Raw genomic sequence first — 18730 nt, forward strand, 5'->3', positions numbered from 1 at the left:
ATCCACCATCTCAGTTGTTATAAAGTTCTCTCAAAAATATCAAGCCATACACTCAGGAAGAGGAGGAGGATATAAAATGTGTAGCTAACAGCCTCCATTAACAACTGCCTTTTTTTGCCATGAGACCAGAAGAACTGGCAGTCGTTCAGGGTGCCTGGCTACCATTACTGAATATTTTGATCAAAGATTTCATAGAAGAATCCCAGTAAAAAGGGGAAAAATGTAGAACAAAATTTCAAATTATCCTGGACTCCGGACTTCCTGGAGCCATGGAGGATGAATGAACCCCTAAAATTATTGCCCTGAGATAATGTTTAAACCAAATATATTCACTGAAGTCGTCTTAAAACCAAACAATAGTATAGCTTAACTAGTAAAAAAGGTCTGCTTTGAATATTGTGCTCTTTTAAGAACTACCTATATGGGATCAAACTGACAACGGCAACTCAAAAGATTAGCTAGGAACATTTAGGTGGCAGTGAGTTTATGTTAATGAGGGAACAACTCAGAAGAGGAAGATGAGAATAGTTACACAACTTGAAGAATGTAATCAATGTCACCAAATTTTACATGTAGAAACTGTTAAAAAAAAAAAAGAATATTGACAGATCATGATAAATTTATAATGCCACTGAAAAATTTGTATGGAAATTGTCAAATGGGAACCTAACTCGCTGTGTAAACTTTCGCCAAAAACTCAATAAAATATTATTAAAAAAAAAAATCAAGCCATAAATATGCTTTGGGATTAAAAATGGCGTGATTATTTTTCACTTAAGTGTCACAAATCCTCAACTCAGTGGTAGCTTGGAATTCATGAAAACAAAGTTACCTATTCAGTATTTTCATGTTTTACTTTTCCATTGTGTACTGCAGAGCTTTCAAATTTTAATACTGATCATGTATACAGGTAGATTCTGGACCAATATTCTGGGGTAGGTCCTGATATTCTGCTTTTCTGAAGAGCTCACAGGTGATGCCCTTCCTGCTGTTTTGAACAACACTTGAAATAGCAAGAATGTGGGGAACTCTTTTCTCCCTTCATCTGGAAATAGAACAACTCTTTTTATTGGGAAACTCATTCTGTGTGGTATGATATGTGACTCAGGCAACCAGAATCTTCCCTAAGAAGTGATCTGGGGACTCCAGATATTTCTTCTATGAGCTATAATAACTGGGGTCATATTTCCTGGTCCATCTAATGTGAAAGAGTAAGGTCAATATGAAAACAGGATAAGTGAACAAAGATGAAAGACAAAACAGTGTATCCCCAGGACATTGTTTGGATTCCTGGATCCAGATGTGCTTAAAATTAGTTTATCCATGGATTAGCAAATACATTGTTTTTTTTTACTTTGCTAGTTCAAGTTTCTCTCTCTTAAAATTAAAAGTCCTGATAAACATGTTGAGCTTAGCCACTCAATAAATTATAATTAATGACAAGGGTAATTTTGAGTAGCTGAATTAATGCAAAAGCAGAGCAAGGGAACACCAGAAACCAAACCCGTTGCTGTTGAATAGATTCCAACTCATAGCAACCCTTTAGGACAGAATAGAAATGCCCCATAGGGTTTCTGAGGCTGTAGTCCTTATGGAAGCAGACTCCCACATCTTTCTCCTGCAGAGCTGCTGATGGGTTCAAACCACTGACCTTTCAGTTAGCAGCTGAGTACTTTAACCACTGCACCACCAGGGCTCTTTTCCAAGATAACACATTGTAGCCCTTATGTAACCCAAGAGATAATGTACTCTAGGTCTAAAATTCAATGTCAACTTAGAAGCAGCGTGTTCTGTTTCCACTTTGTTCTAACAGTTGATTTGAAGCATTTCCTTACCTAAAAGCTGCATTATAACCTCGTACCTTCAGTGGTGAAAACGGTCTTGTATAAACTATTCACTTTATAGATGAAGAAAGCAAAACTCACGTATCTTCAAGGCCACATACGAAGTTGTAGAACCCAGAACCTAGGTTTCCTCTTCTAGTCATTTAATTCCTCTTCCTCCACACTTTTATTCCTTATTGTATTAAGACGTTGTGTATATTGCTGGCTCTTAGTTGAGAATAACAATATACTGTAAAATCAAGTCATTATGTGAACAAAATGTATCGTCTAGATGCCTTTGTAACTGTATACGTTTGGGGAGAAATACGCGAGAATCATATAAGGCACATATACAACTTGATAGCTCATACATGAATGTGAATGTATGGAACACTGAAAGATTAATTCTAAATGTGATTCCAAAAGTACTCCTAACTTTACCAACTACTCTAAGACTTATACATTCTTTTAACAATATACTGGTAAGTTGGACATATCACAGGAAGTAAACTGGTACCTTAAAGTGAAATACTTTACTTGGTTAAGTTTGGTTCCTATACAATACTGACATTTATAAATCTAAATTAAAAGTTTTATAAATGTTGATAACTTAGTGAATTAAGTAAAACAATAATGATTAGTATTAAAAATTCTAAGGCTTCAGTAATTTTCTTTAGTAGAGATCTAGAAGTTTAACTCTTATCCAGAACGGCTTAAAACAGAGTTTAACTGTAGTGCATGCTTGCATCATGCGTTACCAGTATGATCAGGATTCAAATAAACCTCCGAACAATTTTACAAAAAAGAGAAAACAAAACACTTTATTTTCCACAAGGAAGAGCAATAGGAAAAATTAAATCACTTCCCACATATTGTTTTCTTAAAACAGAGCCTACAAGGACATATTCAGCACCAAATAAAAAAAGGGGGAAAAATTTACAGAATAGCCATAGAGTATGAACTATAAAGCAAACATTTAATATTGCACTTGGTTTTGCTACCATTTTGGATTTTACTTTTCCTAATTGAAAAATCAGGAATCTATCTTGAATACTTGAATACAACTGTGAACCTCACATCTTATGTCAGGAATTGACCAATATTTAGGAAAGAGTAAAGTAATGCCTCTAAATAAGACAGTAAAGAAATACTTTAATGGAGAAAATAAAACTTTATTTGATAAAGTTTTATAAATTTAAATTTTTATCACATCTTATTTTGTGACCCAGTGCCAATTATTAGAATATTGGTCATTCTTGTTTCTTGTGTTATTTATGAGCGTATATGGTGATAAGTATTCCAATGCTATGCATATCAACAATTGTTCCCTAGTCAGTTAGACATAAGAAAAAGGATTTTCTGACAACCACCCCCCCAAACAAAAATAAAACCACCAAATGCCCTTTATGCCAAATATTCCATTAGCTTCCTTTGAGGGGGACATTCACAAAATGATTTAACAGTAATAAAAAAATATCTCACCCCCATTTCCTTATTATCTAGTATTAGTTTGCTTACGGGAGCCCAAACCCTTAAACTGAATCACTTAAAACGCGATTCATTTTTACACTGGGCTTTCTTCACCCTGTCAGCAGTTTTCAAACATGAATTGTCTTCCATGTTTTCGTAAAGGCCACTTATGGAAAAGCCTATTTGTTTTGTATGAAGCTTTAAGACAGTATTTAACCAGGTCAAGCACCAAGCCAGACTTACAATTATTTTCAGCCACTTTATTAACTGTGGGACTAAATGGCAGGATAGATGTGACACCCATTTCACACTACGTTGCAACATCAGAGATGCTGATTTTTATTAAAAACATCAGAGCTGAATTCCATCTTAAAAAAAAAAAAAAATAGTAGTACACTTGGTACACTGGAAAATGCAATTTTAAACATCATTATGAATGCTGGTATATTTATGAGCCAACTGTAAATTCTCTTCAATATAAACTGTAATTTACTGATTGATCATTCTTTGTATCTTATCTATATATACCCAAGTGAATGATTTCTCATGTTTAGTAAAATGTTTAGGAAATGGAAAAAAATTTCCTTTAAAAAGTAAAAACAAAAATACAAAACAGTTATTATCCCAGAACACATTCTACTATTTTTAATTCTGAAGTTATACATTTTTAGAATAAACTTGGGTTTCCATGCTCTGTCAAGCTTGAGCAGGATAGCAAATGTATAAACTAAGCTCTCTAGTCAACATATTCCTGCTCATTAAAATACTTTCCACCAGCAAAAACGATTTCCAACATATTATGTTTTGGAGGTAATTGAGTAACTTTGTACAGAAATAAATGCACTTTCTCCTCCTTTCCCTGGTAACTGGAAAACTTCCATACATTTAAAATAACAATAAAAATAATAATTTTTAAGAGCAATGGCCCTTAACTCTTTGCTGGTGCCTGCCATACTGCCTTTCTTTATTCTTAACTCTGCTAATTTCTTCTCATGTGTATAATGATAAAAAGGGAATGTGGGTGGGTTATCACTTTTGTGTATGTCCCTTTTCCAAATTTCCCTCTCTAAAAAGCCAACCAAACAACAACAACAAAAAAATTAACTCAACAGTGCAACAAAACACAAATAGCATTTCAACAGTTTGGCAAGTGATGCGTTCACCTGAGATTAAGTGATTTTAGGCAGTCAGTAACAAAATGCTGCTTTGCTGTAATAGTAGAAAGGCAACAAATTCTTAAAAGAAACCAAGATACACAATCTTAACAGTCTCTTATTAGCTTCCTCCTCTTTCTTGTTTCCCACATTATCTGTTGCGTATCTACTACAGTAGGCTGCAAAACATACAGCAAGAAGGATTGGCTTGAAGGCATTTGATGTTTGTAAATAAATCCACAATAGGATCCAAGCTGAAGAGGTGATACATGGTCAGCCTAGTAGAACAATTCTGAGCATGTGCATACGCAGGTAAAGCCCAGGCTATATTAAATAAAAAATGTCAGTGCGTTTTTTTCATGTTAAAGTTTTTTCAAAGCTTTCTTTTGTTCCTTGTGCTGACCACAAGCAAGTTTTAAAAGAGTATTAAGAGTCTGCCATAAATGGGGGGGGGAAAAAAAAGCTGTAGTGACATTGAACCGCACAATGTAAGCATTGAGCATGTGCAAATTTTCAAATCAAAAGGAGGAAATCATCCCTCTTTTACAACATGGTGTCTTGACACGTATGACCCCATAGGCTAAGAAGACTGCTCTTAGTATGTGCCAGTTTTAAAGAAGAAAAGCTTAGATCTTCAAGCATGTTGGAGCAGTCCCAGAATGTTGCTATAGGCTTCTAAAGCATGATCGCTGGTTGTTTCGTGTATTTGCCATTTTTCTGGGCAAAAGCAATTCCACTTCCTCTGAAAACGTGTCTCCAAGATACTTCCTCTGTCCTCAGCCGGGAAGAGATATAGTTCGGAACCCACATCAACCTGATTTAAACAAGTATTCCTTCAACGAGAGGGGCATGATGGTCTATCTTCTGTTGACTGATCAGGATTTGGATCAACCTAGAAAAAAACGAGAATAAAATTATAAAGTTATTTGATAAAGTCTAAGAACACAGCAAATAATTGTAAGTTTGAGTACTAGTTAAGAAATATAATCAGAAAGAACACAAACAGCTTGGCAGCAAATTAAACTCAATTATTCTCTTTTCATATCTGATATGTTGGGTGGAGAAGAAACAGTGCTGGTGTTATCTATGAAGGTGCCAGATACTCAATTACTATGTTAACAATAAAATTTATAAAGGTATGCCTAAATAGTCCTCTATTTCACAAAAGCCAATGGTAAAATTTTATCAGGGAATGGAAATTTTTTAGCCAGTACTTACTTAAGACTCAAATACACAATGGAAAATACCTGCATAGCAATGATCTTTTATAAAGTATCCCTTTCATCCCTCTACAAAGAAAGTCAACTCCTCTCTTTTTCTAAGCTTTAGGAAGAACACAGTTGTGCAATCGATGCGCTTCCTGTTTACGTGAGGGAGTAACTCATGGGTGTAATGCCCAGAGAAGGTACTGGGTACAGTACGTATCAAGATATAACAATGTTGAACCCGAGATGTTCTACGGGCTTCCATATCTCAGGTTCACATAAACTTAGGAAAGTCAATATATTTCAGTTACTTCTCAGATACAAAGAGAATGAGTAGAAGGCAAATTGTTGGGTTTAACACTTTTACCGAAAGATCTTTTAGACAAGATCCATCCACCTGCATTTAAATGGGGGCAATCCAAAGTTCTTCAGATGCTCTTTAAGTAAAATAAAGGAAAAAAGCCGAATCACTTTTCTGTCTTTTAATGAGCATCCTTGAAAGAAAAAAATATGAAAGTTTAGAACGGTTTTGGAGCCCTGATGGAGCAGTACAATCTAGAACTTGGTACCCTCTATGTGGCTCGATGCTAACAAATTAAATCACATACTGAACTTACCTTAGGATTTTAAAACTTTTTAATTATCTTAATCATCTTTAGTTCACTTGAGAAGAATTTTAGGACAAACCGTCAAAAAAAGTTAATGCAACTTAGATTGTTATTCATTTCAAATGCCCCTGGATAGCCAGAAGCCTCAAATCAAGCAGAAATGACTGACTTGATTAGTGAGACAAAAATGTTGGAATAAAAATGATACACCAAAATCTTTAACAAGTGGTAGGGTGTTTTTAGTACCTAATGTAAAATTTTATGAATTGGAATGGGCTAGGGAAAATGATATCTAATCAAGAATTTCAAAGAATAGTTTCTGAATATCCTACAATTAACAAATAAAGTGAATCTCATATTAACCACATCCAAAGGAAAATCAACTCTGCCAGCCATGGTGTTAAAAAAACAAACAAAAAACTGCTGACGAATAAACCAATTCCTTTGGGAGTAATATTTTATTATAGAATAGCTATCTAAACTACAGTAACCAAAAGAAAAACCTGATTCTACTGATTTACAAAATTTTTGATTATTTTGTTATCAAGACCAACTTCAAAGCCCCTTAAAATGTGTACTATATACATATACATTCTGAAATTTCCTTTAATTGCTGGGTTCCCCTGTCCCACCTCCCTGCCTTTACAGATGCTGCCCTTCCAGTCTGGACTGTTCAGCCCTTGGAGGACTATTCACTCTTCTTTAAGATTCAGCTTAACAGTTACCTCCTCGGGGAAGCCCCTTCCAATTCCCAAGGCCCAGTAAACTGTTCCTAAAATGAACTATGCATACTTACACCACATTGCTGTGTAGTAATTTGCTTCTAAGTTTGTTCTTCTCACTAGTCTGTAAGCTTTCCCCAAATAAGGGGCATGTTTTATTCACATTAGTGCTTACTTGCCATTTGTATGAAATGAATGAAAATAATCTAACGGTATAAGAATGCTTTTAAGATGTTATCAGAAATGTTATTTTCTCTTATGACTGTTAAGATACGCAAGAATTAAAATGAAAAAGGACCGTAAGATAAATTCTGTTCTGTATCAATGCTTGCAAAATACCAGTTATTTCTACTGATGCTTTAAAATAGGAACTCTTTCTTCAAAAAATGTAAATAATTCACCTGAAGTTTTATCATTATTGTATTTTCCCAATAACATAACTGAACAGTCCTACTTCTGTGTTAAACCTAGTAAACACTGACATCCCTAATCTTTAAAAAAGTTATTTTTGTTGTTCTAAATTATTTGTTCTTCTATTATCATTACAATAACCAAGATCTACCTATATTTTTAAAAAATGTGCAATGCTGTTCCCCAAGAGAACCAGCCTATTTCACACTTGAGGGGTTAGTGCTTACCTCTGAATAAAGAGGTGGAGGCAAGAATCGAAACTCTTGGATAATTGCAAACAGTGGTCCTTGAAGTGCTCTCTCAAAGTCATCACAAGCACTCACTGGTACAAGATTGTTCCGCCTTTGTTCCTCTGTTACCACTTCTGCATAGCTTGGTGGTGCTGTAGGGAAAAGATACACGCAATTCGAACAGCATGTTCTTATGCATGTCAAAATATACAGAATAATACGTATTAAAAAAGAATGTCAAGGTAAAATAACAAGTATTTGGTGATCAAAACTAGGGAAACATTTTAAATATAACATTAGGGGCATACCTACTCTTTTTAGGGAAAAGACAAAAGTTTATCTGGGGTCACAAATATCAGAAGCAAAACTATGCTAACCAAAACTATGCTCTTAATAACAGGGGATTGGTTTAGATATGTATTATCAAATTACCTTCAGGTCTTTCAGGCAGAGATAAACCAAGCCAGTTCATATTCATGCTACACTGACTGCTTACACTTGAAGTTCTGCTACCAAATGGATGTAGAGGAATGGTACCAATGACAAGTGGCAAATTAAGAAATAAATCCATAGCTCCAGGAATATCTACGTATACCTAAAGAGTGAAAGGATATGGAAGGTTTAGAATACCAAGCATTATTTCCTTTTTAAAAACAAGTTATTTAATTTTTATGTTATTTGATACTGTCATTTATTTCATTTTCTATTTAGGTATATATGATAGACAATTAAATTTTCTCTATTATATAGCAATATACAATTATTTACATATAAAATTAATAATTATAGTCTATACTATATACACACATATATATCTGTATATATTGCTACACATGGATTATAAAAATCAAATTTTGGATTTAAAATAAAATGGTATCGTTGTAACTTTAAGACTTTAAGATAATTCTTGAATTTATACATACCATTAGTGAATATTCCACACGAATTATACTACAGTCAAGAATAGAGGGAGAAACTGGTGGAATTTTCAGCAATTTGCCATTCCACGTCTCTGTTTTTCCAGATGATAAAGATTCCCCACGTAAGTTAGCCACAAGCTGTTTTACTTCCTTCATTTTCCCTTTGGCATAAAAGGCCTGTGTTTGGTAAATGGCTGCCTTTGGCACTACCATTCGGGAAGAGCAGTTCTCGATCTCAGCAAATATCTGAATTGATTCACCTACAGAGTAAAAAAAAGAAAAAAATTTAAGAAAAATACAAATGTGTAGAAATTGTTGCACTGGCAAATGTATTCTTGTGTATATTTTCACCACAATTTAAAAAAAAAATACAAATCTAGAGTCTTAAGCTAAAGTCAGAAAGTTCAACAGACTACATGGATAACTACGTGCCCTAGGTATGGTAAACAACTAGAGCTATAAAAATGAACTAGCTATTTGAAGAAAGAGATTATACTCCAATTTAAGAATGCAAACTGGATAAGCACAATTTACATTACCAAACTATACTGTATCATGTTCATATTTAGTAGCAACACTATAAATTTATACATAAAAGCTAAGTAAAAAAAGATTGTTTTTTGTGGGAATCCATCTTATCCATACCTGGGGTATAGCCCTTCCTTTCGATTTTGGCACTTAAGGATATTGGGCCTGAGGTACAGAACCAGCAACAGAGAGTCTTTTCTTTTGTGCCTGCTTGGGGTGACTGTAAGATATAAATTTAGAGAAAGAGATCAATGTATAAACTGGAACATACTAGAGCATTTTAAAATACACCCCTAAATTCTTGGAGAATTTAAAATTAAAATCGTTTTTTCCTAAATCCAGATATATTTTCTTTACTACCAAACTGCTTCTGAATTAAACCCTGCTTTTGTCTTTAATTTTCCATTCAATTAAAGAAAAAAGGGGTACAGGGCTTAATATAATATCCCATAAACATGGTTTTAGCTCACAGTATTTACATATACAGTAATTCAAGACAAATGAATCAATCAACCAATTTAAAAAAAAAAAAAAAACCCTTTCCACATTCCATTTAAACTACCTTAAAAAAAGGCAGCATAGAAAGAAACTTGATTATAATCCCAAACGTTAACATCTTTGAGAATGTGAAAATCAGTATTAAAAAAGGCAAAGCTACTCATTTTTAAGATTAATTCTTATGTGCGTTAAAGATGTTATCATTTGTTTAGACCAAATAAAGTTTTGACGTCAAATTTGAACTAATTTCATGAAAAAATAAAAGGATTAAATTTTTTTATGAAAGTGATAAATCTCCCCATCATTTGACAACTATCCCTATATCGGAATAATGCAATGCAGTACAAATTTTAAATTTATCATCTTCAAGTTAAGCGATATTGTCTTATAATAAATATTATTACTGTTTCTCTTTCACCAAAATTAACCAGAGAACAGATCTGTTTTTTGTTACTGCTGTTATTTTCTGAGTAAGAGATAGTTCATACAATGTACTGGTTTTATGTTTTCAATTTACTTCAAGTTACTATAATACCAGAAAATTTGAGCTTATTCTTTGTTAATCTTTATGCTCTTGACTGCATTTGAAAGATCAGTATTTATAAGATTTTAAAATAAAACCACCATTTAAAAACTATAGAGACTGCAGTTTTAAGTGATTATTCTTTTGCATTTAGATGCCAAAGACAAAGAATGAAGTATTCAGTCAATTCTTACCAGTAATGAAGGAGTGTTGATATCTATATGCTCAAAGACTGTAAATTCCTTCTTTAATTTTACTGGTAGAAGCCAAGGCCTGTGCAATTCGGCTTTCACCCAATAGCGCACACTGCCATGTCGGCCTTCAAATGAGGTAGCAAGTGGTCTGTGCAGAATATAAACGTCAATATATTAATTTTATACCTCTTTCTAATATTTATACAGTAGGTCAGCATAAAAGCGTCAACATTTTGTACTGTTTATGTACCAATGAGGTATCAAACATAATTTTTTTAATTTCCAAAGGGATAAGTCATCGGGGAAAAAAAATTGTTTCCAAACAACACATAATAATAGTTAAATATTATACAAATTTTGCTTAAAAAACCGAGAAGAATATAATTCCTTTAAAATAAGAAGAGGCTACTTTTAAAGCTAGTGGCAAAATTATGAAAGTTTGGAAATGAACAATTCTTGAAAAGGTCAAGAATTTAATTTAAAAATGAAGTTAATAATGGTTCAACTATTTCTATTGAGAAATTCTACACACTGGTTAAACACCCACACCAAATTCCCTACAGTGAGTGCTCCACTTCTCATTAGTTAGGAACTATTACCTCTTTTCATAGTAACCAATTAGGTCTAGAAAAGACCTAGACTAGTTGTTATAGTTTTAAAAATTTCACACTTCTAACTCTGAAAAAACTGCCTTTACATTTCCCAGTTTATTTATTTATTTATTTTCTCCTGGCCATGTTTTGTAACTTTATACCCTAAAACAAAAAAACAAATAGTTCTACTGATTTGTATTAAGGAAATCAGTTTTCAATTCTTCCATGTATTATTACTTGTGGAGGGTCTTATTTTAGGGGGTGTCTTTTTCACAATTTCATTAGAAACATGCACCACATTCAGTTATTTAAAAAGTAGAGTGTTAGCTTGGATTAGTAAGAGAAATATAGTGGTATTTTTACAAAAATTTTTTGCATTTTAGATTCCCCCACATTAACTTGTATAGCACAGAAAAATAAAACGTAGTACTTCTAAACCTTAAAACTTTACGCTATTCTTCCAAAGTTTATTTTAACCAATTTGGTTTAGATACCACTTAAAAAAACAAAACAAAACTAAATTATCTCCATCCTTTGAAAACATTCAGGCCCCATGTTAATCTTACTCTATCCACAGACTTAAAGCATTTCTCTCAAAGCAGATTAGAGCATTATATTCAAAATGAAGGTCTCTCAAGTAATATTGTAAATAGAATACTCTGTAAAACATTTATGAACTCTTTACACATAACAACTCAAGTACTAGAATATAGAATTATGTATATATTGGCACTTGATAAAATTCTTAGCAATCTCAGTTTACCCTCCAAAATAATCAGTACAAGTGCCCCCTTGCAAGTTTTTAAAATCTGTTAAAGGCATTATTGAACAAAGTTTGAATAACCTCTTCTAACAATGGGCTATTACATTAAGAATTTACCATTTTCCTTTCATAGTAGACTCCAAAAGCCTCAGATTAGAATATCTCTGATGACTGTTTCCTTTTAATGTCAGGTCATAATATCTCTTATGTGACCTTCCTAATAGATTTTTGCACAGAAGCTACCAAATTCATATCAAAAGAAGATCATTTCTAAATTTAGGATAGTTCTAATTATTTTTGTTTCTAAACTTACTGTTATTGGTTAGTCTTAGCAAAAAAGGTAGAACACTGAATTTCTATAAACTGAAACTACTGAATGAGAAACTTGATATGCTCTACCTTTACTTATAATGCTAAATGATAATAAACTATTTAAAAAGTGTTTACTATTTGACTGGCACCCTCATTTACTCATGTTAAATGAAACACTATACATGTTTTAAGAACCTCATAAACTTTGGAACAGAGTACTAAGAATTAAGCTGTGCTTTCTCTAATTTTGCCATGCTAGATTAAAAAAATAGCTTATCTTTAATACTGTTTTTCTGCAGCAAGTTCCAGTAATGAAAAGGGTTTTTTTTTTCAACTAAAAAAATTTAAATATAAGAATATTTAATTTTAAGAGTGCTTTTGCCCATGTATATTTATGAAACACGCCTATTATTATAATACTTACGTCTGTGGAAGCTCAAAGCTGAATGCATATTCATGCCTTCCTGAATGAATGGTGTTGAAGCCTTCTTCGGAATTATCATCATCTAAAATAAACAGAAAAAGAAAACAAAAGGCATGTTATTAAACCTTTACACAGTTCTCCATGGCCGCAAAGCTTTACATTCGTTCATATAATGATTAAAGCCACAAGCTTCACAGTCTCAGAGATCTGAGTTCTAATCCCCACTTCGTCATTTTCAGTTTTCAGCTGCCAATTTGTAAAATGGGGATAATTAATACTTATAACCCCAAAAGCTTTTCTTAAAAACAGAAAATAACCCAAACTGTAAAGCACCTGCATCTAATATTAGCACATACTCAACAAAAGGTTCAGGGTTTCAAATTATACTAAAATAATGTTATCTCTGTCTCCACCTGTTTACTTAAATATATCATATTACAGCCATTATGTATACAAAGAAAACTGTTCATGTCAACTTTTTAAAATGTCATTTTCCGGGAAATGATACCAAAGATGTGAATTTAAGACACGTTACAATTCCTAAACCATTAGAAAACTTTTGTCAAATAAATGTTGGAGTTAAAAGAACAGTGATTTTAACGTCAGTTTCATAACTAAAACTAAAAATTCTTTATTGCACCTAAAATGACATTTATAGTTTTCCTTTTATGAATTCCCTAGAAACAGTTAAAAATCTGCATATATAAAAAATATACCTTAGCCAATTTCAAAGGATAGGATTTAAACGGTGCCTGTTTACCTGAAAACATTCCCACATTCTTGAAAAACGAAGTCTAATAAAGTTTGTTTCCAATTGCTAGAAAAGGGATGACCTTTCGTTTTATAACCAATTTCTTTTAGCCAAATGCATTACTTTCTTCATTGTCACGAACACAAATGCTATTAAAAATGTGAGAGGGGTTCTGGATTTTTAAGATGATTTCAGCGTCCTGCATTAGATAATATACTCGTATGTCTTATTTATGTAGTTTTCTCGGCGTAGAAACCTTTATAATTAACCATGAAATAACGAAAAACTGGTATTACGTTTAACTTCCCCTCAGCAAACTTGAATATGCACAAAAAACGTGAGCTGGCTTCTCTTACATCGAACGATAACAGTAAAACAAAAAATACATGTCGGCTTTTATTAAAAAACTACGGTGATTCGTTTACATCTAAGTACTATCTTCGTCGTCCCCTGCGCAAATTCTCTCAAAGGATTTCTGTATCAAAAACTGGCTAGCGAATTGGGGTCATTTAAATTCTCTCCCCTCGAAGGCGCCCAAAGTTTGCCTTCCTCTCCGTCTCTTCCCTACTCGCTCCCTTTTTGTGCCAGCTCAGCAGTCTCATTGAGGCGAGCTGCGGCGGCCGCGCCGTGGTAAACAAGTGCCGAGCTGTCAATCAAGAACTAGACCGGAGCAGGAGAGGACCGGCCTAAACCGGCGCGAGCAGATCCCAGCCGGCCCGCCCGCGCGCCGCCGCCGCCCGCGCGCTATACATACGGCATATGTCGCGCGGCGCTCGCGCCCGCGCACAGCCTAGCTTGCTCAACCGGGGCGGGGCGAGCGCGCGGCGGCGCTTCCGCTTTACATGCGCCAGCCAGTGACCGGTTAGATCTGGCTCGGGCCACTCTGACACCTTTACAATCTGCGGTGAGGGAAAGTGGGGCGGTTTAAGTGGGGTGAGGGGGTGATAGGCACGGAGAAACATGGGTGAGGGGAAAGGGAATACTTGCCAAAGCACCCCCACCCAAATTTATTAGAAACATTTCTGCTCTTGACCAGCCTTTACCATCTCTCCCCTCGGGTCAAATCAAGGTAGCTGGTCTGGTGACTTATTAAGTATGAGGGAAATACACTTTGCTTCAGCTTAGAGGAAAGAACCTTTCGCAGAAGCCACTTCACACTTTGGGAAAACAGGAAAATGGTGTCCTGCTACCCGACCCACCCCACCTCTGAGTAAGATCTCCAGCTAAAGTTGCGTTCAGGGCCATTCAGCACCTTAAAGGTCAGCAGAAGCTTCTCTCCTCTATTGAAGCCTGAAATCATTTTTTTCAGTGCCCCAACCAAGCCGGGGTAAGGGGTGACAGCATGACGTAACAAGGGCGCAGGACGCCTCGAAAAGCCCCGGGAGGGACGCGAGTAGGAAAAGAGGCGGCCGGTCTGGAGGGACCTTTACCGGCGCACGCCGGTTCCAAGCCTCGCCCCAGAGCCCACTCTGCCCACCCGCCCGCCGGCGCCCAATCCAATCAGTGCCTGGCATCGCCTTAGCAACAGGCTAACAAACCCCGCTCCACCTATCGCGGGCCGCCCGAGGCGGGGTCTCCGTTACCAGGTTTGTTTGAGAGGTCCCAGTTTTTAAGCCATTGAAACTATTCCAGGCTAAGCGCTCGTCCACACTTTGCAGGGGTTAGGGGCATCTTATGGGGTTCGGGACAGTTTCTTTACCATGAAATCATAGAGCAACTAATGCAATTGTATTTGTCCCCACACTCATTGTTCTACTTTCCCCTATTGCAAGTCTCAACTTCTTAAAGAAAAACCTTTGTTTCTTTCCATCCATTTTATGAAAGGCTGCAATCTCCTGAAGGTTCACATACGCTAACTCCTAGGTCTGCTTTTCAGCAAATACCAGGACTATCATTAGGCATTTGCATTTCGTATAAGAGTTAACGCTTGGAGAGATTAATCAGGAATTATTTCAGTATGCAAACTACCTATGTACAATAATGAAAACCCTATTAAAATAATTGATTTCACCTTAATGTTTTCAAAATAATGTTAATACTGTAACTCAAATCATCATTTCTATACTTGCCTTAGTTCAATTAGCACCTCCCCCGGGATGTATATTTTTTAAATAAAAAAGGAGGTAAAACTGTACTTTTATTTCTGAAAAAATCGTCATTTGAACTAAATGCTGTATTAAAAAGGAGAAGCACAAAAATTACATAACCATTTTTAACATTATATTCTTCTTGGGCTAGGAATTAAGTCATCGCCACCACCTGACGCGTGTAACCAATCTGCTGAGAGCAGAACAAGCGCCCCTCCTCACCACCCCCCAGAACTGGTCCGAAACAGGATTGAACCGCTTCTAACAAAGGGTGGAAACTTAGAAAAACAAGCTTAGAGTCTCCTATATTTCCACAATGTAACCATTTAAACAATAGACTGGAAATCTCAGGGCCCCTTCTCCCTTTGACAACCCTTTATCCCCCTTTTCAAACCAAAAATCAAATGCAATGTGCCGAATACTTTTCAATTCCATTTGACTGGCACAGGTTTCATTGAATGCACGTTCCAAAGTTACACATCATGCTCGGAAAACAAAATTACTGACCCCAAATGGCTTCTAAAACTGACTTGAAACCTATCATAATGGTAGATATTGTCCTTTAAAATAAAGAGTGCTTGATGTAAATTTCTAAAGGAATTGGAAAGAAGAGGGGAAAAACACGTGGGGGTGTTAATACCATATGTCAAAATAAGCCATGGGAAACCCTTTCTTTATCAAAGAACAATGATCAATCTTTACAAAGTCTCCTGGATGTCACTACTAAAAATGAAATACACCTATTACCCATTGAAAAATGTTCCATTTCTTCACTGAAACTCGCTTTTAGAGCTAAGGCTGTAATGTAAAATAGAAAATCTAATACTGGGCTGTAGCTTTTAGCAATTTATTTGAAAACATATTAGTAAAATTACTGAATTAGATTTAAGCAGAATTTATAAGTAAGGTGCATTTGCAATCCATTTGGATTGCAAGTGCGCACTAGAAGTAGCTGAATAAGTGCAGTTTGCAGTCACTTTGCAGATGCCCGCATGCATTACGGCTAATACACGATGAATGTCAAGGAGAATCCACATCTTCCAACTTTGCTAGCCTTCATCAAACTGCTGTGTTATGGTAAAAATAGACTTACATTAATTCAGAAAATTACTTTTCCAAAGAAAATAGGTCTAATGACTACTGAACAATATGAAAACTTACCTCTTTCGTGCCCAATTAAGATGTCTTTATGGCTGAAATATTCTACTTCTTCAGTGTAATTCTGTGTATAGGCAGTATTGGAGCCGGCGTTTCTAGATTCAGTCCAGCGTACTTTCGCATGTCCTCTTGCATGAATTTTAAGAGATTTTACTCTGATTTCCCCAGTAACTTCTAAATTCACCCTTCCTGAGACTGTATCCCCACTAGAATACACAGGGACATTGCTGTCATTAAGACAGTCAAAGCTTATTGTCAAACTCTTAACCTTTCCCAGCACCATGTTTATAACAAAATCTATAAAAATATAATGTAAGACCAACAAAAAAACAAAAGTCAAGATCGCATATAAAATGCGATCTTCACTGAACACTGATCGATGTCTTTGCCATGCAAAAAGCTTGCAGGTAGGATCAGCGATTCTTTACAAATAGTTCATTGAGATTTCTTAAAAAGTCAAGGCAGCAGGGAGACTGCTCCTCCGCGCTCCAGTTCGTCTCAGTGGTCTCGGTACAAAGACGGGCGGCTGAAGGCTGCTAGCTCACTTTAAGAGAAGCTTTGTGGAAAAACAACCCCAGTGCGCATGCGCACGCCGCGGCTGCTGTCCGCCCTCCTTGCGCGCCCCCTCCCGCGTCCGGCAGGCTCCCTCGCTCGCTTGCTCGGTCTCGGGTACAGTAGGTGTCGAGCTAGGGGAAGAAGACACTGGGGCCGCTGGGAGGCTCAACCTGACTTCTCTTTATTGTGGGCTTCTATTGGTAGGCAGGCTACCGTAAATCCTCGACGTGGTATCTCGATCCTCTTACCGAGCACACGCTAATAGAAAGATGATGGGCAAGAGGGGGCCACTAGGGGACAAGGCTGGGTGGGGAGCTGTTTGCCAAGCCAACTATGGATAAACTGCCGAGTGACCAGTCCAAAGCGTGCGTTACCAGCACTGCAGGGTTTTGCTAACTGCCTGGCTGGGAGGAGGAAAAAGTGTGTGTGAAGGGAGAGATGGAGGAAGGGGTGAAACCGGTTGGGCAAGCGGCTGGTTACCGAGCATAATCTAACGAATTTCAAAAGAAAACGTAATAAAAACAGACAAGAATTATTGTTCATAGACAAAAGCATTCTTGACTTTGAGGGGTTTTTTGTTTTGTTTTAAACCAGTACTTTGTAGGCAGGGTGGAAATGAACTCAGTCGAGGCCAAAGGAATCTTAAAAGACGATATTGTTAAGGATCAAGGAAGAGAAACAAGTACAATTTAATCAGTAGTCTTTGCTTTCTCCTCAACTGCTTTCTCTTTTATATCCTGATTAGAAAGCAACGAAAAATAACCAAATTGTTTCCATGATGACACCAGGGAGGGAAAAGCTTGACCACTTCCTTGAAGAGGAAAAAAAGTCTTTTTTTAAGACACCACCTACTACTAGATTTGCAGGATAGGACATGATTGCTACTCCGGTGTCCAGAGGAGTATAGAATTTGGCCTAAAACAGGCCTAAAAAGGCAGCATGACATAGTGGTTTAGCTGACATGTTGTTTACAACAGGGTAGAAGAATCTTGGTTAGAAATTAGTGTAGCACATAAGATGGCTTTTTTTTTAAAGTATGATTTGAGATTTATATGGGGCTTAATTCTGTAAAGCTTTCATTTTAATTTTCTACTGAGAGGCTTGAGCTGTTCAACATAGGAATTCTCATATCTTAAAGATAGGCACATTTCCCCCTTTTTTGGTGAATTTCTTGGTAAAAAATAATACTTTCATAAACTCTCACTGGGATTCGAAGCATAACAGCATAAACTCATCTAGACTATTGGCAATCAACAGAACTGCTTATCAAAATATAGGAAGAAATATGAATCTGGAATAACATACACATGGGCAAATATACTTGGGAAGATTTTTGGATGCCACGTCTAAGCATTTTAGATTATTTTGTGTATTATATTTGGACAGGTTGAGCCTATGAGTCACCATAAAGCAAACTCATTGGTCTTGCTTTTTTCTCCAGAATAATTGTATTTAGTTGGATTTTAGTTGACAAGGCATTATCTTGAAATAAACTGGATTATATATATAGATATGCGGAGTATTTGGACAGTTAACAGGCCATTTATCTCTGCTAGAGTTTAGATCGTTTGCTTAAAATTATGAATTTGTGTATTTATTGAGTGGGAAAAGGTCTTTTTTTCTTCTTGGTTGACACCTGGTGGAAGGAAGTTCTAGTTAAAGTATTTGGGACCTTGTACTAGCTTTGGAACAGATACTACTTGTGTTTTCTCGCCATCTAGTGGTAAATTTGTTGAATTTGCCAAACTATCAGTTTTTCCTCATTAAGGTCAAATGATATTAATTAACTATTCAAAGACAC

At 35.8% G+C, this 18730-nt stretch overlaps 1 protein-coding gene across 6 annotated transcripts; it reads right to left on the bottom strand.

Moving 5' to 3' along the window:
- Window positions 1-679: 679 nt before the first annotated feature.
- Window positions 680-16951, bottom strand: ARRDC3 (arrestin domain containing 3). 6 transcript variants are annotated; one of them, XM_023730103.1, is made up of 9 exons: window positions 16378-16511; window positions 13139-16283; window positions 12379-12460; window positions 10287-10434; window positions 9189-9291; window positions 8547-8803; window positions 8056-8218; window positions 7621-7775; window positions 680-5339 (listed from the first exon to the last, which is right to left on the bottom strand). In XM_023730103.1, exons 2-9 carry the CDS (start codon window positions 13146-13148, stop codon window positions 5283-5285), a joined length of 975 nt encoding a protein of 324 aa, XP_023585871.1. In that variant the 5' UTR covers window positions 13149-16283; window positions 16378-16511; the 3' UTR covers window positions 680-5282. The 6 variants fall into 6 exon arrangements, 5 of the variants coding, with proteins under 5 accessions (XP_023585871.1, XP_023585870.1, XP_023585872.1 ...); XR_002823831.1 differs by lacking the exon at window positions 13139-16283 and having other exon boundaries at window positions 7621-7813; window positions 16378-16951; XM_023730102.1 differs by having other exon boundaries at window positions 13139-16507.
- Window positions 16952-18730: the final 1779 nt, after the last annotated feature.

This window comes from Trichechus manatus, unplaced genomic scaffold (assembly GCF_000243295.1).
Source record: "Trichechus manatus latirostris isolate Lorelei unplaced genomic scaffold, TriManLat1.0 scaffold00032, whole genome shotgun sequence".
Lineage (NCBI taxonomy): Eukaryota > Metazoa > Chordata > Mammalia > Sirenia > Trichechidae > Trichechus > Trichechus manatus.